The sequence below is a fragment of the Nicotiana attenuata genome, chromosome 12, assembly GCF_001879085.1.
Source record: "Nicotiana attenuata strain UT chromosome 12, NIATTr2, whole genome shotgun sequence".
Classification (NCBI taxonomy): Eukaryota; Viridiplantae; Streptophyta; class Magnoliopsida; order Solanales; family Solanaceae; genus Nicotiana; species Nicotiana attenuata.
In genome coordinates, this window is record NC_032000.1 from 8781335 (window position 1) to 8804558 (window position 23224).

The 23224-nt window shown below is 37.2% G+C and overlaps 2 protein-coding genes across 4 annotated transcripts; one reads left to right on the forward strand and one right to left on the reverse strand.

Moving 5' to 3' along the window:
* LOC109235255 (transcription factor bHLH122-like) lies at positions 9278–13059 on the reverse strand. Of its 3 annotated transcripts, XM_019401298.1 has the most exons (8): positions 12453–12953; positions 11510–12278; positions 10787–11136; positions 10428–10592; positions 10221–10286; positions 9931–9999; positions 9745–9813; positions 9278–9538 (listed from the first exon to the last, which is right to left on the reverse strand). In XM_019401298.1, the coding sequence occupies exons 2-7, from the start codon at positions 12150–12152 to the stop codon at positions 9769–9771; spliced, it is 1338 nt and encodes a 445-aa protein (XP_019256843.1). In that variant the 5' UTR covers positions 12153–12278; positions 12453–12953; the 3' UTR covers positions 9278–9538; positions 9745–9768. The 3 variants fall into 3 exon arrangements, with proteins under 3 accessions (XP_019256843.1, XP_019256842.1, XP_019256841.1); XM_019401297.1 differs by lacking the exons at positions 9278–9538; positions 12453–12953 and adding an exon at positions 12991–13059 and having other exon boundaries at positions 9540–9813; XM_019401296.1 differs by lacking the exon at positions 9278–9538 and having other exon boundaries at positions 9540–9813; positions 12453–12952.
* LOC109235864 lies at positions 18883–19836 on the forward strand. The gene is made up of 3 exons (XM_019402112.1): positions 18883–18940; positions 19057–19403; positions 19498–19836. The coding sequence occupies exons 1-3, from the start codon at positions 18883–18885 to the stop codon at positions 19834–19836; spliced, it is 744 nt and encodes a 247-aa protein (XP_019257657.1).

Sequence of the window (23224 nt, forward strand, 5' to 3'; positions counted from 1 at the left end):
TCCTTCATTGAGAACAGTTCATAGTCGTGAACTAGCATATTGATGTGAGTTTCCTTTACTTTGCCGGTACCTTCGTAGGTAACCTCAAGTTTGTCCCACATCGCTTTGGCTGTATCACAGCTAAATATTTTCTCATATTCTTCACCACTTATCGCATTGTGAAGCAGATTTCTTGCCTTGTGATTTATTTGGACAACTTCCAGTTGTTCTTTTGTGTATGAGTCTATGTCATCAGGATCAGCGAGTGCTGGAGTGCTGACAGGCAGTGGATAGTTTCCCTTCTTGATAACTCTCCACACCTTGACGTCGTATGCCTTGGTGAAGATTTCCATTCGAATTTTCCAGTGGGAAAAATGTTGTCCATTGAAGTAAGGTGGCCTTACTTGTGAAGTTCCTTCCTGAAAGAGAGCTCCTATGATAACCTGATTTGCCATGATCTTTTTCTCACAAGCTGTTAAGCAGAAAACAAAAGTGTGAGCATTGCTCTGATACCAATAGAAAGTACAAGAGGGGGGGGGGGGATGAATTGTAGATAATTAAAGTTAATCGTTAACAAGTTGACTTAAAACTTAAGTAGTCGACTAAATATGACAATCTTGCAGAGATAGTAATTCGAGGTAATAAGCAGAAAGTAAATGCAAAAATTTAAAGACACCAGGAATTTTTATACTGGTTCGGATTCAATGTGAATCCTAATCCAGTCCCCTTGGGTTGCAAGGGATTACTCTTCAAGTGAATAAGTTTTCTTTCGAGTACAGATTTTATGTATGTCGCTCAGTTTCTCTAGCACTCGTTTGATACAATGCCTCACCAGTTGTATGCCCTCTTTCTATCCCTGACTTGTTACACAGCAGATCTATATAGGATACTATGCTTGTTTACAGTAGAATGAAGAGAGTTATTTTGGTTTGATCAAAGTATACTAAGGATAGAGTTACACTGTGAATTTATACAAGGATCAATGGTGAAGGCTTGCAAGGGTTTTGATCCTTGGAAAGAGTTGATTCTTTCCAAGAATAAAGAACTATCCGTTGCTTCTCTTCAGACCTTTTCCTTCGGCAGATAACGGGTTTGACAGGATTCTTCCTTGATTGTTGGACCTTCCAATCTTGACCGCCTTCTAGCTTTAATAGTTCTTCAGTGATTTGATCTGACTCGTCAATCACAGATTGCGTTGAATCTTTATTCCATTATGGCAGATTTGATTTCCCAAAATCATGGAGCTAATCCTGATTTGCTGATGTAGTACTATTTCTTTCCTTGTACATCGTAAGTATTTCAGGCAGCTTCCCTTCTGAATGATTTCCTTCCTTGTTCGACATAGCCGTTCCAATATTTCCTTTTTACTTCTTTGAACTCCTGCACATGCATATTAATTGCATCATTAAAATATGTTCTAACAAATTGCCGCTAACTTTAAACCCTTCCGAAGGTCATCTTTATCGAACCGTCAACATTAGAAATACTAATTCAATCCTGAACCTCTGCACCCTGCGATATCTAACAGTTGTATCTCCAATACTATCACAATATCTTGCCCCAAAGGCGAATTGTAGCAGATCATAACACCGACAAACTTAGTACGTTCAATTAGGACAACGACACCCCATCATAGAAGAAAACTCCACCACGCTTGCAAATACCAAGTCTCATTACTTCCACTAGCCCACATCTGACCATCCTTAGTCCGCTTGCCTTTCCCCTGCCGGGAATAAAATACTGAATCTCTTGATTAAGCACTGAGTAAACCTCCCTTCAAGTCATTCACTGCCCCGACACGTGGGCAAACATCCTACCATCATATCACTACTGCGGGACAGTCATTCATAGGCATCATGGTAACTTGTGCCTATCCCCAAAGCCCTCAGAAGTACCGTTACTGAGCTGAAACATTAAAATATCCTTCCATAAGGCGACGATAATAATCAAATCAACTACACCGGGAGAAACATCCCGCACCACATCTATAGTACCGTTACAATTCCTCAATTCTCGATTTATAACAAGCGCTTTGCGTCGCGTAAGATTGAGTAGGAAGGAATTAAAGGCATACGCCTCCAAGGATCAAATCGCACTATAAGGAATCAAGAAGGGAAGTACTCCTAACAGTCCTGCAGCCTCTCGAGGATAAGTACAGACGTCTCCGTACCGATCCGCGAGACTCTACTAGACTTGCTCATGACTCGTGAGACCCTAGGAACCTAGTGCTATGATACCATGTTGTCACGACCCAAAATCCACTAAGGATCGTGATGGCGCCGGACACCATTGTCAGGCAAGCCAACAACCAATAACTAGAAACTCCTTGTTTTAAACTTAAGGGAATCGTTCCTTTTATACATTTAGACAACAAGTAGTGGAATTCATTGAAATAAGAATAATGTCTTTAACCAAGTAGATATTTAACAATCTTACAACCATCCCAGAACCCGGTGTCACAAGTGCATGAGCATCTACTGATAAGGAAATAAAATACGACATCCGTCCGGAATACAATGGACAGGAAATAAATACAATGTACTGAAAAGGGCTATTCTAGCTGCGGGCCGCCTCGAATAATGCAACTCACCTAGCCCCCAAATCATCCGTGCTGCTACGCCCTGTAGGCCAGAAGAGTTACATATACCTGTGCAACAAAAATGCACAGAAGTGCAGTATGAGTAAAAAAACAACGTGTACTCAATGAGTATCCCGCCTAACCTCGAAGAAGTAGAGACGAGATGGTCGACTTCGACACTTACTAATGGTCCAATAGTGAGGTCAGTTATACATTAAGTTATGGATTTCTACAAACATGATCTTAGTCCAAATAGAAGGAAACAAGTAAACAAATAATTCTTTTATAGAAAATTTTCAAGATTTCTTTTCGTAATTATCCAAATAACTTCAAGCCATGAAGAGGCAATAATAACGCAATTAAGCTCAAGGAAGCAATACAAGCATGCGCACATCATGCCGAGGCGACGGCCCGATCCAACAGAAATAAACTGTGCACTTGCCGAGGGTCGACGGCGCGCCTATAGATGCATCTATTTAATCTGCCGAGGCGTTCGGCCCGTTCCAAAATAAACACATAGAGACACTCAATCGAGGAGCCAACATGGGGCAATTATTCAAAGAAAAGCTAATTCTCTTTTAACAATTTAAGAAAAGGAGGTTTACATCTTGTTAGGAATTCATTTACTATTTTGAGGTGGTTTAAGCATTTCAACTATTTATAAGGTTACAAATATTCAAAGTTAAGCATGATTTTGGGTCCTAGACTACCCGGACAATAGCATAATAGTAGCTACACACGAACTCTCGTCACCTCGTGCGTACGTAGCCCCCACAAATAGGAGCAAATATCCGATTAATTCACCTATGGGAACATTTCCCTCTCACAAGGTTAGAAAGGGGACTCACCTTGCTCCGAAGATCCATAACCGGCATTCCACGCCTTTCCGAAGACTCCAATTGATGCACCACGCTCCAAAACTAGCCAACGGTTACGCAAATCCATATGCTCAATTGTTCATTACAATTTAATTTATAGCAATTCCTAACTCCGATCGAAAACTTAACCAAAACGCCCTCGGGCCCACGTGCCCGGAATCCGAAATTTTTCGAAGATAAAGATTACCCATGACCTTAGGAACTCAAATATATAATTTTCACTAAATTCCTTACTCAATATCGTGGTCAAATTTGAAGAAATGCCAATTTCTAGGTTTTCCACCAAAACCTAAATTTTTCCATAATTTCCTTGCCTAAATCCATGTATAAACTTTGTATTTAACTCAAAGCTAGCATAAATTACTTACCTCATAATGAGTGACGAAAATGGAACCTCAAAGCTGCTCCCCATCAACTCCAATGGAAGAAAATGGGGTTGAAATGAACCTAACCCCGAATTTTAAAAGACCTCACTGCCTCAGCTGTTTCCACACCTGCGGTCCCTTGACCGCTTCTGCGGTTCCGCAGGTGCGGTTAAAATGCCGCATTTGTGGTCCTCCTTAGGCCGCCCTCTTTCGCTCCTGCGATATGCCTTCCGCAGATGCGGTCCCGCTTCTGCGGAACTCTGACCGCATCTGCGGTCCACTCCAAGCCGCGCACTTCCGCTTCTGCGACCACCTTTCTGCAGATGCGGTCTCGCTTCTGCGGAACCTTGACCGCATCTGCGATCCTCAAGCCTTTGACCAAAAATCTCTTCTGCGGCTCCCTTTCCGCTTCTGCGGTTAACCCACCGCAGAAGCGAAAATACCAGCAACCAGATCCTTCAGTTGTCCAAAAATCCCAATTTCGATCCGTTAACCCCCCGAAATCCATCTGAGGCCCCCGGGACCCCAACCAAACATACCAACCAATCCTAAGACACATTACGAACTTGCTCGAGGCCTCAAATCGCATCAAACAACGCTAAAATCATGATTCGACCTCCAATCCAAACTTAATGAACTTCAAAATTTCAAACTTCTATTTCCGATGTTTAAACCTATCAAATCACGTCCGATTGACCTCAAATTTTGCGCACAAGTCATATTCGACATTACGGACCTACCCTCGGTCAAACTTCTCAAAACCTTCAAATTTCTATCTTTAGCCAAATGGCTCCAAAATGACCTACGGACCTCCAAATTCACTTCCGATTGCGCTCCCAACTCCAGAATCACCATACGGAGCTATTCTCAGACTCGGAATCTCAAACGGACATTGATAACACTGAAATACACTTCAAGCCAAACTTAAGAAATTTCTTCAAAAATGCTAACTTCCACAATGGGCGCCAAAACACTCTTGGGTTATCCAAAACCCGCACCGGGCATACGCCCAAGTCCGAAATCATCATACGAACCTACTGGAACCTTCAGATCCCGATTCCGAGGTCGTTTACTCAAGAATCCCATCCTAGTTCATTCTTTCAACTTTAAGCTTCCGAAATGAGAATTCTCTTTCCAAATCAACTCTGGACTTCCCGAAATTCAATTCCGGCCACGCGCACAAGTCACAATACCTGAAATGAAGCTGCTCACGGCCTCAGGCTGTTGAACGGAGCGCTAGAACTCAAAACGATCGATCGGGTCGTTACACCCGAGGTACCGCCTCGTAGTCCCAAAAGTAAATATGCAAGACAGGGAGATCTCCTGAGGTGCCGCCTCCTAGTCCCAAAAGTAAATATGCATCAACAGGGGCATTACAAGTGCTCAAATATCACAACATTTCACAAGTTACACCTCAAGTGCTCAAATATGACAAAATACCACAATTTACACCTCAAGTGCTCAAATATTACAACTTACCATAGAAATCAACAATAGTATTATTTTCCACAATAAGGAGCCCACAGCTCGACCATAATGGTGGGGAAGTGCACGGTTGGCCACTAATAACACATGTATTTACTTTTAAGCCACCGTTTAAAATATCTTTAGTCTTTAGCCACTGCTTTAATAAACTTTAACTGCCCAGACGAAAATACCCTTCTGCTCATGTCCTTAACTTCAGGACTTCAGGACTATATGTCCTTAACCTTTGAACTTGGAACTCTAAGTTCAGGACTTCAGGACTACATGTCCTTAACTTTTTAACCTGTAACTCTAAGTTCAGGACTACATGTCCTTAACTTTTGAACTTGGAACTCTAAGTTCAGTACTTCAAGGCTACATGTCCTAACTTTTGGACTTGGAACTCAAACTTCAAGACCAAGCGTCCTTAACTTTTGAACTTGTAACTGTAAGTTAAGTACTGCTTGTCCTTAACTTTTGAACGTGTAACTGTAAGTTAAGGACTGTCTGTCCTTAACTTTTGAACTTGGAAATCAAAGTTAAGGACCTATTGTCCTTAACTTTTGAACTTGTAACTGTAAGTTAAGGACTGCTTGTCCTTAACTTTTAAACGTGTAACTGTAAGTTAAGGACTGTCTGTCCTTAACTTTTGAACTTGGAAATCAAAGTCAAGGACCTATTGTCCTTAACTTTTGAACTTGTAACTGTAAGTTCTGCACCTATTGTCCTTAACTTTTGAGCTTGTTAGTCTAAGTTCAGGACCAAGTGTCCTTAACTTTTGAACTTGTAATTCTAAGTTCATTACCAAGTGGCCTTAACTTTTGAACTTGGAACTCGAAGTTCGGGATCAATTGTCCTTAACTTTTGAACTTGTAACTGTAAGTTCAGGATCCATAACATAGCAGAAAACCAAACGTTATTTGTATCTTTTCACAAAAAAAAAAAAAAAAAAAATTGCAATTTACATATAAGATTGATGTCAGATTTGGCTTGGATGCAACATTGATAAGACAAATCTACATAACCTTTTCATTACTAGTCTGATGAAAATACAAGTGATGACGATTTAGTTGCTTGTCTGTATGAGCAAAACTAATTGCAATTATTTATATATTTCTTAGTAGTCCGCACACGAGAAGATCTAATCTCTCCAATGATAATTATCACTATCCTTGAACATCACGGCCAGGCGAGATAGGGTGAGAAGTTCTTCGAGGTCCTTGCCAAGGCTACTGACGTTGAGAGAAGCAAGGGTTTGGGAAGAAAAGCAATGGAGGAAAGGGTACAATTGTCTTTTCATATTAATTTTAATAGGGTAGTGGCTATTTTTGCTCAACATTAGAATTGCTGGATAAAAAATAAATACCACCTTAAATAGTGGCTATCCCACGCCATTTCTACCCCCTTAAGCTCGCGCCCTAATGGGCCGAATCCAATCTAATTTAAAAAAAGTTAAAAACTAATAAATGATAAAAATTTCGAGCTCTTACATATATACGAACTTGAAATTACTACATGTCCTTGAAGCCAATTGGAATAAAAATGAAAGGAAATTCATATTTTATTAACATTAAAATATGAAAAGCATATGGAATTCGACTATTTCTATAACTAATAGTCTAAGCCATATGGAATTCGACTATTTCGACAAGACGCCTCATAATGTCTGGTGCTATATTCTTTCTTCAATGTTTGGATTCAATTTTTTACCACTTATCTGAATATATATGTGAGCTTGTCTGGACCGGTTGACCTGTGGGTCAGCTACCGGTTCGGGTCCACTCCGGTTCAATGGGTCAAAATATTATAGCCCAGCCCTTAAATTAATGGGTTGGTCCGGTTAGGGTTTCGTGGGTCATAGACCAATTAAAAGATCAATTTTAGTGGGTTATGTGGGCTGGTTCGTGGGTCAATCCGACCCATTTGACAGGTCTATTGCGACAGAAACCTTTGCTGAGAAGTTTTCTATGGTTGAGAAAATACCAGCATCAAGTTCTCTCTATCTTAAAAGGAGTAGGGGTCTATTTTATGCAAATGGTAAAGTAGGTCCCCACACTAAATATTGCCCCTACCCTTAGTCCCACCCAACCCCATCACAAAATGTGTAAAGATGGTCATTCTGGTAATGTACTAACTAACCAAGCCCCTCAAATAGTAGAAACTAGAAAGTGCTGTCAAGTTCTTTTTGGGGTTAAAATGGTTGGAGGATGAGATCATCCATGACATGACTCTCACTTTCTAACTACTTTGGACCACTTCCACCATATTCTAATATTGGATCTAAGAATGTTTTTTTCTAAGTAATCGTAGTGTCCGGGCCAATTTGCGAGACTTCAATCAATTCCACGAAATATCTACATCTCTCATCAGTATAGGTGTCAGATAATATTATTTTTATAACTATGATGTACGGGCCAACTTGCACACACCTCGACTAAATCCATGGGATACCTGCTACTTCTCACCAGCAACAGGTACCGGATAACTATGTCCACCAAAGCTTGACAGATATGAAAAATCATCTAGTATGGTTGCCTCCGCTGGAATTTGAATCTAATACCTCATAGTTCTTAATCCACTTTATTAACCACTACGTGCTAAGAATGTCTTATTGCATACCATAGCCCCAAACTAATATCTTTTCTAATATGAAGTCCAACATTAAATATCTTGCTTCTGATATAAATTTTTTATATATTCAAGAACTACATCAAATAAGTTCTTAATTTGAAAAGGATGAAAAGTAACTTGTTAGAATTAATGGATCAACAAGACTACACTGACTGGCTAAAACTTCCCATCTTTTACAATATAAGCTGAATTATTTTGAAAATAGATTTTAGGAACATGTCACTTTCTTTGGAAAGAAAGGAGACAACAATTTATACCTTATGTATTAGCATACTCTATGCAATTACTAACATTAACTACATGTAACAACCCCTTTTGAATACTTTTCGAAACTTCAAATTTCCCTTGAACATTTAATGAAATAGCATGGAAACACTACTTATTAGCCACCTAATCATTAATATGGCTTAATTCAAAAGTTTGCAACTAAAAAAATCTTTAAATATTTAGAGAACTCGAATAGTAATAGTGTCATATAAAACGAAGCGGAACAAATACAGTATGGATAGTTTGCTAGTCAGGTATTAGGGGTGTACAAGACGAACCGAAAAACCGCATCAAACCGAAAAGTCAAACCAAACCGATTAAAAAACCCGACTTAATTTGGTATTGAGTAAAAAAACCCGAACCAATCCGACATATAAATATATAATTTTTATATATATTTTTAAGATTTTATAATAAAAAAATTCTTTAGAAAAATGTCTAGAAATATTTGGGATCTCTTGCGGAATATAAATTTTTATAGAACATGCAGTGCTCCATATTTATTGACTTAAATAATGGGTTGTATGATCACTTGCTTATCAAGTGTTACTGAAATGCGTCTATCTCTTTGTTCTTCCATATTCATATCATATGTTAAGATTTATTAAATTCTTATATCTTTTTCGAATGTGAAGTGGTTATTAATATTTAGGTATCATATTGATTTTTTAATTAGTAAATTCGGTTAACCTGAAAGTGTATATCAACAAAAAATTATTGTCAGACGACTAAAAAAATAATTATTATGTGTTACTAATAGAACTCTCCCATTAAGAATATTTTAATCAATAATATGTTTGTCAATTCTTTTATATATTTTCACTAAATAGATATTTACTTATCGGATATTTAACAAAGTAAGATCCAAATTGTATGTAAGTAACAAAAAACCCGAAAAACCCGACAAAACCGAACCAATCCAAACTCATATAATTGGTTTGGTTTGGTTTTGATAAAAACTATAACCAACCCGGTCCATGTACACCCCTATCAGGTATACAAAAACTGCAAGGATAACAGAAGGGGGTCTACTAAATTTAAAGATGTTGTGCTTCCTTTTTATCTAAAAAGAGTTATTAGACTTTCTGGATGGAAACACACATATTTACGCATCATAACAAAAAAGACCTAACAACCTTTTAACTAAAATAGTCCACAAAAGCAGTTGATCCAGTCCTAACATTCTATTCCTTTCACAGAAACACAAAAGGTCAATAAAAATTAAAGGGCAGCTCAGTGCACTAAGCTCGGCCGGACCACAAGGGTTTATTGTACGCAGCCTTACCGTACATTTCTGCAAGAGGCTATTTCTACAGCTCGAACCCGTGACCTCCTGGTCACACGGCAGCGATTTTACCAGTTAAGCCAACGCTTACCTTCAGGTCAAGAAAAAATGACAATGGAAATTTATATACAGTTAGGATATTATGTTACAACAGATGAATATGCATCTATCTTTACACACCAAAAATGACAGCCTATTCTCTTCTTTTTTAAGTACCAAAAGAGAATCTACCTATCTGCTTGCTATTTCATTGTCAATCTTTTTTATCCCACTAGAATGTGCACAACAATGCCCTACCTTATCATTTTTGAATGTGGTCTTCTATTTATTCGAGCATGTACACTTCGAACGCCTTTCAGATAGTGCCTGAAAAAAAATTCAAGAAAATGGAGTCATCGTACATTGAGTTGAACTGTTGAAGTCAGAAATGTGAATTGAAGGAATCCCTTTGTGTTGCTCATTGTGATTCCTTTTGAGATATACCTTTACTTGTGTCTCTAGTTCTTTAATGTAGTCAGCTGCGAAGTCCAACATATCTGCTGTGTTTGTTTGCTGCAAAGAAATTTAAAATGAAAAAAAAAAATAAAAAAGAAGGAATAAGAGAACCTTGCAGAAGTGCAGGGTAAGACTGCGTACTATAAACCCTTGTGGTCCGGCCCTTCCCACCCCGCGCATAGCGGAAGCTTAGTGCACCGGGCTGCCCTTTTTAAGGAATAAGAGAACCTAAATTTCCACTGCATCATATTTTGAGTAAAATTGTAAGTTAAGATTACCTTGTCCATGTTAGGAACAAGCTCTTGCAGCTTCCTCATCCTTTCGCTTATTCGAGTTCGTCTTACCTATGATTAGTAACAATTAAATCAGTACATGCTTAACCCATCTTTGGAGGATAGAACAACTTGAGTTAACTTCAAATATTGCATGATTTGTGATCTGAATTTGAATCAAAAAGTAGATTTTTTCAGCTGTGAGATATGTACCCTTTCGGCAATGCTACGAGGGTGAGTGGCACAGCCTCTCTTTGCTCTGACTTTACAAGGCACTGAATCTTGCAAGAGCTTCTCCATGGCGGATAACTCCGCTGAGGTTTGAGGTAAACTCAAATGAGACAAGAGTGTGGGAGGGCGAGTTCGACCTTCACTATTCTGATTACCAAAACCATGTACACATGAGATTACTCAGGCGTAAAAAAAAACTTCAAGAACAACAACAATTACTACTACAACTACTCAATCCCAAACAAACTAGGTAGGCCATAGCCCATATGAATCCGCAATATTTACGCCTGTTTCATTTCAATACAGTGGTAAAAGAACGATGAATGTGATGAAAAAAGTACCTGATTATCAGATGCATTTACATTGGAGAACGGCTCGGCCTCATTATCTTCTGGTACTTGTAGGAAATCATCGGTCAACATTTGTGAATCATCCCAAGAAGGGATGGGGAAACCTGTCATGTAACTCTCATCATTTTTATGGCCTTTACCAAAACTTTCATCGCCTGCTCGGCCCTCTTCTATGCTTCTAGCTCCAAAATCAGAGATTGGAGCTAACAACCCCGAAGAAGGCGGTTGTCCGGATTGGAGAGCCGTTTGACTACTAAACCTGTTTGGAGTTGGAAATGATGCTTCGGCAGCAGCATTACCACCAGCTCCATAACCCCCTATGCCTCTCATTGCACCATATTCTGTCAATTGCTGAAATAGTTTTAGTAACAAACTCAAACTCTAATATCAGATCAAAACGATGGAAATGACCACAAACTTCTACTTAGATTCATAACTAATTTAGCTATCTCCAATGACTATGATATGTATATGCATGTAAATTTATTTTCTAGGAAGATTAGAATTAAAACTTAGAAGCATAGCTTAATAAAAATAGAATCTTGGTTCAGTCCAGATAATGCAAGATTCGAAACGAACAATTAGATGTATAAATGACTTATAAAATGAATCTCCACATAAACTAAAAGCATTCCCTTCATCTGAACTTATACCACTAGTCATGATAATGAATAAAAATCACTACCAAAAATGTTGAAGCAAGACAATGCTTACCATTTTCAATATCAAATTGTGCAAAGAATCCAGCAGGCGAACTGTTAAAACGAGTAAGATTTGAATTACTACTACCAGCACCAAATCCACCATCCATTTTCGTCTGGTTCAAACGATTTGAATCTGCCGCACCCAAAAATCTGGCAAAATTATCCATGGCTGAAGTAAGGTCCGAATTGTCATTTTGTTGAGCTTGAGTTTGATAATTCATCTGTGAAGCCAAAGAATAATCACTATTTTGCTGAGTTTCTTGTTTCACTGCTGCAACAAACTGCGAATTCTGACTCTGTTGCGCTTGGCTTTGCTCATGTTCTAGTTTCGTGGGAGCTACAACTTCTGATCTAACATTCATATTACTCATGTGATTTTGCTGAGTATCACCAATTAGGCCTTTCGAATTCATATCTTGGGGATCAATATTAGCAACAAATCTATCGAAAACTTGCTTTATATCAGTATTCGAAGCACGAGAATTGAGCAACTGATCAAAATCATCTCTTGCATAACCACAATTCTCACCTCCACCAGCAACAGCAGCAGGATTATTACTACTTAATAGGCTGGAAAAATAAGAACTTGGCGCGGATCGATATCGAGTTAAGCCAGAAGTCATCTGTTGCTGCTGATGACTTCTATGATCCATACTTTTCTCCTTTTCCCTTTACTTTCTCCTTCAAAACAACAACCACTATTGCACCTCAATCGCATGCAAATTGGGATCGGCTGTATGAATCCTCATTGTCCATATCGCTTCATTTAAGATTTCTCCCTTCAAATACCAAAAAAGAAAATCATTTTCATTAGGAAAACCAAAGAAAATTAAAGAAAAATAACAAGATTACACTGTATGCAGCTCAGAACAAGCAACAATAGGCAGATCCAGATTATAGAAAATATAAAGAAATTATTTAAAAATATGTTCATATAATCAAGTGGCACCTACCAACTTTAAATCCTGACCAAAGCCATTCTCAATTCCATCCAAGAAAGAAAATTTCAACTTGATATGCTCTTTGCATAAAAATTTACAAGAAAATTCAAGAACAGAAACCCCAAAAGCTCAGATTTTTCATATAGGAAAGCATCTACAAAACCAAACAAACAACAATAAAACTACGCTTCAGTCCTAAACAAGTTAAGGTCCGCTATACGAATCCTCACTTTTTCATTTTAAGCTCAACTCATGTCATCATTATACCAAAATAAAATATTTCATTAAAATAAAATAAAAAATTATTAACTGGAAAAGACCCACTAAAAGGCAAAAATTCAAGAATATATAAACATGATAGAACTATAGGTAAGAATTGAAAGTGAGCTATGTGAAGAAAGGATAAGAATAACAGTGATATACACCACTACATATAAGAGAATATTGGGACAAGAAGATGACAAATAGCAAACAAACAGAGTACACTAAAAGCTATACGCTGAAAAAATTCGCTTTTTGCTTTTGTTTTTTTAGCCAAAAAAGAAGGTACCTAGAAAATGGATATGGTGGTGGTGAGGTGGTGGTAGTAGGAGGAAGAAGAAGAAGTATGGGGGGGGGGGGGTTATGGGGTTGGGGGGGGGGGTAGTGGGAAAAAAGTGCAGAGCCAATGAGAACTTCAGCAACAGAGAGATCTCGGTTGTTATTTTTGATATATTCTATTTTTAGCACTAAATGATGAGTATTTATTGTATCTGCTTTTGGTCATATTAAAAACCTTATGCTATTAATTAAGGGGGCGTTTGTTATAAAAAAAAATGTTGTCCAAAATTCTTCTTTCAGTTTTTGCATAAATGTAATGTTTCTGAAAAAACTGACCGAAAAAGATTTTTTTTTTTTTTAATTTTTGAAAGAAGCTGAAAAACAAGGTTAATTGAAAAAGAAATTCTGGTTTCTTTAACAATTAAATAAGCTTATTCCATTTAAAAACAAGGTATTGTTAAAAGCTTATTTAATTCTTCAAATAATAATATAGTACTACATAAATGAGGTAGGAAGAGTAATTGGTTTATCATTTTTATTTCGATAATATTTGGAGGATATACTCATGATTAAACGAAATAGTAGGTATAAGTAAATTGCCCAATGTTTGCAAATTAGTCTAACTTTGTACCTTTCCGGCATAAACCGTATATTTCAGAGAGATCGTATTTCTTTAGATTGGTAGTAATGGAATGCTTTCATTATCTAAAATAAAGAACATCTCCCATCAAAAGATCAGTCTAATAATACCACTCACTGATAAATAGCGCAATAATAGATAGAGTTGGAGTAAAGTCAAGGTCAAGGTTGATTGATGAGTTCAGTGGACAGAACGATCGATGTGAGGCCTAGGTCAAGGCAACTGATAAGTAAAGCTATGGACTGGGTTCTCACTCTAAGCCGGTACCAATAATTTGAAAAAACGATAGACTAATGGAAACTAAATTTCTCTAGGGCTTAAGTTGGTTGGGACACGTGGACTAATTAGTTTAATTTGCAAATAATAATACAAATACTTTTTATTTTAAAAAGTGATTTGTTTAGGCCACCAAGTACACAGGTGTACACTCAGTAATAGAGCTTGATATAATAATCCTATTTACTTAATATTTAATCAATCTGCGTTTGAATAAGTTAAACACTTCTTACTTAGTTAATTACAAGATAGATTTCGCGATCTATTAAAGTATGAATTAACTCCCTTTATTATCGGAGATTAGAGTTGGATGTAAGCTAATGTATTTTTTTAATCCTTTTTGGTCTTGTCTTTATTTGGCATGTTACTTATTTGATTACAACTTGTTTGGATGGTTGTTACATGTCGTTTTATAATATATCATATTGGATTATATTGTAATTATTTGGATAAATTGTATTGTTTGTTGTCATTTCATAATGTCATACACCAGCAATATGAAGAATAAACTTGCAATATTATGAAGAAACAATATGATAAATGGTAGAATTACTATATAGAAAATACAATAAAAATAGGATTATTTAATAACATAAAAATGGTAAGATGAAAGAAAGAAGTAAGGTAAAGAGGTAACCACACCAAATCAATATTAAATAAAACTTGTCACCAAAGGCTCAAACATGTGTCATATATGTCACACGAAGACTGAATATCAACTTTACCATTTCTCTAACGTTTCAGATACCGAGTGAATTATATAAAAAAGGGAAAATGTTTGACTATTTTGCCCAACATCTTGGAGGATAGGAACTAAATGCTTAATAAATGTTTAAATAACTATCATGAGAATTGAGATTGAAATTAGCCAATCAAGTCAAAGGGCCAATAATAAAATACTACAATTTTACCCATAAATTATGCATTATACATCAGTTTGTCTGCTAAAGATTCAATCTTACAGTTCATACATTTGACTTCATGTAAAATTTTGTCTTTGCCAGTCTATTTTTCTTGAACCAGAGTAGGGGAATCTTTAAAAAAATATTATAAAAAGAATAAAGAACAAACTTCAATATTTTTTTGATAATTATGATATTCAGATCAACTTGCGCAAATATCGACTAATAGCATGATTGATGCTAAGCAAAAATAACACGGACAGTGAGCCCCTCCAGGATCAACTCCCTTAGGCCATTGACATTAGAACATATAAACGACCCTAGCTAGAGCCTCAGAACACCATCCTCACCAATATTCACCTCGTTGCACTATCTCGTAGTACCGTCTCTCAAAGAACAAGTAAGTGCGGATCATCATACTAACGAGCCTTAATCTGCTCGAATAAGGAAGAGTTAGCCGCAACACATGCAAGAACTCGATTGGATTTTGAAATAACCGAACCCGGATCGCCTCGGACCATAAAAAACGATCTAAGGAATAATAGTCACCATCTCATCATGACCTTTCCTCGTTTTTTGAAAGAGAAATAAGAGGGCACTGATCACGAGTCAGGATAATCATATATATGTAGGGTATACGTTGAAATTAATTCATATTTTGGGCAAATTTATAGCTGTGCCTTTTGTTTTGTTAGGAATGTCATTAAATTAGATGGCGATCTGATATTTTCTAAATCGTTAGGTAAGAAATTACAAGAAAAGTTCTTTGAAGAAAACGTGAATTAGAAAGGATTGGTCAATGAAGTATGAAATGAGAACTTTTAATATACCTCCTATTGCATTTTAATTTGTTCGATTTTTTTTTTTTTTTTTTTTTTTTTTTTGGCTTAAATAAGTGTATTTAGTATGACGGAAAATATTTTGCTTGAGCACGTGAGATGGAATTTTTTGTTCTAAAAGACATGTCATGAAATAAGAGTGAGATGGAAGTTTAAAGACATCATGACTGCGTAATTCTCAAAACTAAATAAAATGTTCCAAATACTATATTTTATTATTAAAAAAGTGTTTCAAATTATAATGTGTGAAAAATGGTAGACATAATTAACTTCTGTTGTATGCAATTTTAAGACTTTCTTTGTTAACTTTTTGGTGATAACACTTGGTTAATAGCCTGTTTGGCCAAGTATCATTATGGCGAAATATTTTTTTATATTAAAGTAAAGTTGTTTAGCCAAATTTTTAGACCGAAAAAAGTGTTTTTAAGTAGAAGCAAAAATATTTTTTGAAAGCTTGATCAAACTGCTAATTGCTACTCAAAAGTGATTTTCAAATTGATTGGCCAAACATAAATTGCTTCTCGCCAAAAAAGTACTTTTGAGAAAAAGCAACAACAAGTGAAGCCTGGGGAGGTCAATGTGTACCCTGCATTATCCCTACCTCGTGAAGGTAGAGAAATTATTTCCGATAGACCCTCAACCCAGGAGAAGCATAGTCACATCATTAGTTGAAATGAAAACAATAGTGTAAAATGACAGGCTAGTTGCTCTTCGCTCATGCTCTCGGCGCACGATAGTTAACGTGCGCTGCTGGTGGTTTCCATGGCGAATGGTAGAGGTAAGGTACGCGGACGTGGACGAGGAAGGCCCAGGAAGATCCCCATAGCTATCTATGGTAGCTCTGTGGGAGCTCAAATTCAAGCTGAAGAAAATTTGCAGAACAAAGAAGCTACACCAGAGGCAGTACAAGGAGCAAGCGGTGAAGCTGAATCTTTGTCGATGGGTTCGAAAGTGAAGAAGAAACTTGATCTGAGTACTCCGGAGACAACTAGCAGCTCAGTAGAGGTACAGATTCAGCATGCAAGCAAGGAAGCTGCTAGCTCAGCCAATGGAACAGTGAAATCGGTACATGCAGCTAGTGAAGGGGAGATAATGTAGAATAATCAACCTAAGGAAGCAGCTAATAAACAAGAGAAAGCATGGACAAATCTATTTCAGAGGAATCGAGCAGTTGAAAATGGTATGTCTCTGACTTACATACCCCCACAACTCATAGATGGCCAAGTAGTGGTTCAATTAGACAAAAAGGAGGTAGATCTGGAAACAGAGAAATGGAAGAGTGCAATAATAGCATACATAATTGGGGAATCTCCAGGATACAATGCTATGAGGAGGTTCATTGGGATTAATTGGGTGAATATGGTTGAACCAGACCTATATTTACATGAGGAAAGGTACTATATCATCAAATTTCAAACTAGAGCTGTCAATATGGGCGGGGCTGGGCTAGCCCAGCCCAGCCCATGTGGGCTTAGCAATTGACGGGCTGGGCTAGGCTAGCCCACCATTTTGATGGGCCTTATAATGATCAGCCCACCCCAGCCCTATGTGAGCTACGGGCCCCCACGGGCCGGCCCATCATTTTTAAAATATAATTTTATATTTTTTCTTTAAGTTCTAAACTAAAAAAAGATAAATATTTGAAAGTTAAAAAAATCTTATTGGAAAATTTTCACAAACTTAATAAATTTCTATACGGTTCTAATATATCACAATAAACACAAAAAAGGTAAAAGACAAGACTATATTTCATTCACTAAAAGTCAAAACTCAAAACAAACTATTCACGAGAACGCCCATGACGCTTATGGGATATCTAACACAACATCTTGATCAAACACATTTGAATCCGCTTGTAAGAAGGTTGTCTTAACATCTTCACTTTCTTCTACATCTACAATTCGTATGCAATATTAATTAGTTAAATAGTAAGAATAATTAAATTTTTAAAACTAATTAATGTTTTAAGAGTTTGATCTTTTAATATGATGAGCTTAATAAGCTTTAAGCTTGGGATACTCTTCTTGTTATTTTTAAATACGTATTTTTATTAAGCCCACGGGCCGGCCCAGCCCAGCCTGAGTCAAGCTTCACGGGCCACGGGCTTACACAGGTCGGGCTTAAAAGCCTCGTTTTTAAATGGGCTCCAAAAATTCTAGCCCAGCCTTGCTAAATCACGGGCTGGGCTGGGCTGGCCCAACGGGCCAAGCCCATATTGACGGCTCTATTTCAAACTACTGAAGACATGAAAGAAATTTTCTATTCTGGACCGTACACCTTTAACAATAGACCTATCATATTGAAACCATGGACACCAGAGTTTAATTTCAACGAGGAGTTCCCCACTGAAATTCCTCTATGGGTTCAATTTCCTAACCTTCCTATGAATTGCTGGGGCCATGACTCTTTGAGTAGAGTGGCTAGTGCAATTGGCAATCCAATCTATGCAGATGAGCGTACTGCAAAGAAATTGAGAGTATCCTTTGCAAGGATGATGATAGAAGTGAACATTACAAGAGAATTGCCTTCAGAGATAACAGTCATGGATCCTAATGGAAGGACATTTATACAGGCAGTTAGGTATGACTGGAAACCTGAATTTTGTCAGAAATGTTTAGTGGTTGGTCACAGATGTGGTGTAGAACAACAACAATATAAGCAACAAGATAAGCAGCAAGGCAAGAGAAACAAAGAAAGTCACCATGGAATGGAGATAAAAAGGACCAATAAAAGAAGTTTTTAATCAAACTAAGCAAGCAGAGGAGACTAGCTTACAACAGTTTGTAACACAGAAGCCTGGTCAAGTAGGAGATGCAGACATTGAGAAAATACAGCAAATGAAGGATCAGCCAAATGTCCATCAGAATACTATGCAAACTCCCTCCCAACAGCAGTGTATAGTGGAAAGAACAATGGACAAAGGCAAAGCTATAGAGGACAAGATTGAGCTGGATATGGTAAACTTTCCAGCTTTATCAGCTATTACTATGAGGAATTCTTTTGAGCTACTGAACAAGGGTTCATGGTGTACTAGCAATGTACCCCCTGATAAGGGGAGAGCCAGAATGACATACTGATGAAGTGGCTATTTTGGAATATTAGGGGGGTGAATAAGAGGTATAAGCAAAAAGAGCTGAAAAAATACATTAGTAGACAAAGAATAAACTTAGCAGTTATAGTGGAAACAAGAGTTAAGGAACATAATGATAGCAGAATTATAACAAAAATAATCCCAGGGTGGAGCTATGCTACCAACTATCAAGATGCCTCAAATGGGAGGATATGGTTTTCCTGGGATCCTCAGTGATACAATGTTACTATCCTAAGTGTTGCAGCTCAATTTATACACTGTATGGTACAAGATAGGATGGGGATAGTTGATTGTACAATTACAGCTATATATGGATAAAATACTGTAGAACAAAGGAAGCAGCTATGGAGTGGTTTAAAGAGTATTGCAGCAGGAATCAAAAAACCATGGTTATTATCTGGGGACTTCAATGCAGTGCTATATACAAATGATAGGATGATGGGCAATCCTATTACTTACACAGAAGTGCAGGACTTTGTTGATTGTGTAACTACTCTGAATTTGAATGAACTAGCATGGACAGGTGATTACTACACTTGGTCTAACAAGCAATCTGATGCAGAAAGGATCAGCAGCAGAATTGACAGAGCCTTTGGTAATTATGAGTGGATGATGCAATGGGGTCATGTGGTCACTGAGTATGGATTGCCATACATATCTGATCATAGTCCAATGGTGATTACTCTTCATTCAGCTCCTAAACCTGGTAAAACACCTTTCAGATTCTTTAATGTGTGGGCAGATCATGACAGCTTTATATCCATTGTAGAAAGAGTATGGAACCAATCTATACTATGGGAAAAATGAAGAACATCTGGTAAAATTGAAGGAACTAAGACCTTTGTTCAGGACTCTAAATACTGAGCACTTTAGAACTATCACTATGAAGATTGAGCAGTCCAGAATAAGCTTAGAGGAGGTGCAGCAGAAGATCAATATAGCATACAATGACTCTCTGATTGAAGAAGAGAAAAGGTTGTTGCAGAATTTAGAAAAATGGTCTCTTATTGAAGAAAGTGTATTAAGGCAGAAAGCAAGAACTAAGTGGATCAAACTGGGTGATTCAAATACAAAGTATTTTGCAGCTGTTATGAAGGAAAGAAGCTAGAGAAAATAAATAAATGAGCTTGTGTCAGTCACAAGAGATAAGCTTACTCATCCAGAAAGCATAAAGCAAGAAGTGGTGGGATTTCTATAAGTCTTTAATGGGATCAGCAGCCCATTCTCTTCCTGCCATAAATAAGGTGATTATGAAAAATGGCCCAATTTTGTCACAACAACAGAAAATTGCTTTATGTTCTGAAGTTACTGACAAAGAGATTTATACTGGATTGTGTGTTATTGATAGTGATAAAGCACCAGGATTTGATGGCTACAATGCTTACTTTTTCAAGAAGGCATGGGTGATTATAAAAGATGAAGTTAACCAAGCTATTAAAGAGTTCTTCAGTACTGGGAAGTTATATAAAGCTGTGAATTATACTTCTATCACATTGGTTCCTAAATTGGCTAATCCTAGTACAATAAGAGACTACAGGCCTATTGCTTGCTGCTCCATGTTGTATAAATTGATCTCTAAAGTCTTAGCCGGCAGAATTCAGCAAGTTATTGCATCAGTGATAAGTGAAGCTCAAGTTGGATTCATACCTGGAAGGAGGATAGCAGATAACATTATACTAGATCATGAGCTAGTTAAAGGTTACACAAGGAAAAATATTTTTGCTAGGTGCATGATCAAGATTGACCTTCAAAAAGTTTATGATTCAATGGAATGGAGATTTTTGGAGCAAGTTATGATTGAAATGGGATTCCTGGCAAGGTTTGTGAACTGGATAATGGAGTGTCTAACAACTGTCAACTATACTATCATGGTCAATGGAGAGCCTACCCCACCATTTGATGCTGCCAAAGGCCTAAGACAAGGTGATCCTATTTCCCCTTTCCTGTTTGCAATAGTAATGGAGTACCTTAGTAGAAGTCACAACAAATTAAAGGAGGTAAACGGTTTCAAGTTCCACCCCAGATGTGCAAAGTTAGGGATCACTCACCTAAGCTATGCAGATGATCTTTTGCTATTTGCTAGAGGAGATCTAAACTCTATCTCTCATATGCATGATTGTTTCAATCATTTCTCTCAAGTTTCTGATTTACAAGCAAATTTGAAGAAGAGCTCAGTGTATTTTGGAGGAGTTCAACAGAGTACCAGGTTAGAGATTATTCAAAAGCTGGGCTACACAACTGGAGAATTACCATTTAAGTATCTTGGCATTCCTCTTGCTACCAAGAAACTTTCTCTGATCCAATGGTACCCTCTGATAGAAAAGATTGCAGCAAGGATATCCTCATGGACTGCAAAGAAGCTTTCATATGCAGGTAGAGTGCAACTGGTCCAAACTGTCCTATTTGGTATCCAGTCCTATTGGTCACAACTATTCAACTTGCCCGCAAAAGTTATGAAGATGATAGAGGCCTACTGCAGGAGTTATATTTGGTCTGGGATTAATACCATTACAAAAAAGTCTCTGGTGGCTTGGAGTAGGATGTGTACACCTAACTCAATTGGGGGCTTCGGTTTGATTAACCTACAGATATGGGACAGGGAAGCCATAGCAAGACTCTGTTGGGATGTAGCAAGTAAGCAAGACAGACTATGGATCAGGTGGATTCATGCATTCTACATCAAAGATAAGAGACATGAAGACATGGCAATCCCACAACAGGCAAGCTGGATGGTCAGGCAGATTCTGAGTGCCAGAATAATACTACAACAGGTACAACATAATCAGCAGATCAACAAGAGCATGGTGAGTCAATTCTACCTTCAGCTATTGGGGAATAGGCCTAGAGTCAACTGGAAGTGTATGATGTTTCAAAACAAAGCTAGACCTAAATCCATATTCACAATGTGGCTACATTTACATGGGAGACTGTTAACTGCAGATAGATTGATCAAATGGGGGGTAACTGTGGAATCAAAATGTTCTCTATGTCAACTTCATGCTGAAACTAGTGACCATCTATTTGTGGAATGCATATTTACTAAGGCAGTGTGGCAGAAGGTATTATACTGGATGCAAAGACAAGATGTAGTTCGAGATACCTGGATGCAACATCAATAATGGATGATACAGAGTGCTAAAGGCAGATCTTATGGAGCTCAATTGTATCGAATGGTATATGCAAAGGTTACACATAGTGTTTGGATTGAAAGGAATCTGAGAATATTTCAACAGAGAAGCAGAAGTGTTGATAGCATAGCTAGAGAAATAGCCTACATATGTAATGTGAGATCTACCAAAGGAATTAATAGTTTAGTTCAACATTTTATGTTTCATTAGACATAGTATGTAGGTTGAGATCTTCTTCTTTGAGTATCTGATAGATATAGCTGCTGAGTTTATAAAGTAGGCTATGAATTGTAAAGATTATTGGTGATTAATAAAATGTTAATTACCTATAAAAAAAAAAGCAATAGTGTATAAACCATGAAAAGGAAACAATACCAACAATAATAGGATAACAAGAAACTGTAGCAAAAGAAATAACCGGTAATAATACAAGTTGAAGTGTAAGAAAATATGAGAATACTATTGATTCTACAAGTAAAAAAAGGATACACTCGCAACTACTTACTAGCCTTCTATTTTATTTCTCGATCTCCATACCTTCCTATAAACACTTTTCAAAATAAGCTGATTTTAGAAGCACGACCAAACAGGCTATAAGTAGCAACACTTCACTTAGAATCGGTCACCACGTCGACTTCAATTATTCAAAAAGAGAAGATAAATTTTTTTAGCTACCGAAATTCGAAAATCAACTTGTCGAGAAACTATCAGGTAGGCGAGGGTAACTTGCCGGCAAGTATATGATAGTCTTTTATTTGATGACAACGGGAAAGGCAATTGACTGCAACTTTTTTCGGCCTATTTAATTTTCTAATGGGTGGGGGTAACCGAAGGAAGACAGCACGGGGCAAAGCAAAGGGCAGAACATCAAGTGATTTGTTAGGGTTGTCGAAGATCAAGGAAAAAAGTAAGTGCGGTATAGTAATCAAAGTTCCTTTACCCTTAGAAATCTCGGATTGGAATTCTTGGAATGAAGTTTTCTTTGTGAGAGCACTAATCTCGTCTCCTATAATAAGTACGCGTAATAATGGAAAATGACATTGTATAGCCGCTGTAAAAATAGTAGCCGAAAAATATATAAAATGTGTATAATATATATATATATATATATATATATATATATATATATACACACACACACACACACACACACACACACACACATTCTGTATGTTATATACAAAAATTATACAAGTTTTATACTCTTTTTCGGCTATCAGATGTAAATAGTTTCTGGGGCGGGTAAAAGTGATAATACCTCAGTATTAATTAGGGGTATTAGCACCTTTTAGCCCACGCCAGAAACTATTTATATTTAGTAGCCGAAAAAGTGTATAAAACTTATATAATTTTTGTATAGAATATACA

Bases quoted from the DNA above. Each gene is read 5' to 3' on its own strand.
- LOC109235864 (XM_019402112.1), top strand. From the start codon at position 18,883: ATGCTACCAACTATCAAGATGCCTCAAATGGGAGGATATGGTTTTCCT. The intron at 18,941-19,056 runs GTGATACAATGT...AAAATACTGTAG, and splicing joins TGGTTTTCCTGGGATCCTCA to AACAAAGGAAGCAGCTATGG. The intron at 19,404-19,497 runs GTGATTACTCTT...TATCCATTGTAG, and splicing joins TATCTGATCATAGTCCAATG to AAAGAGTATGGAACCAATCT.
- LOC109235255 (XM_019401298.1), bottom strand. From the start codon at position 12,152: ATGGATCATAGAAGTCATCAGCAGCAACAGATGACTTCTGGCTTAACT. The intron at 10,287-10,427 runs GTACATATCTCA...TACTAATCATAG, and splicing joins CTCGTAGCATTGCCGAAAGG to GTAAGACGAACTCGAATAAG. The intron at 10,000-10,220 runs GTAATCTTAACT...ATTTCTTTGCAG, and splicing joins TTGTTCCTAACATGGACAAG to CAAACAAACACAGCAGATAT.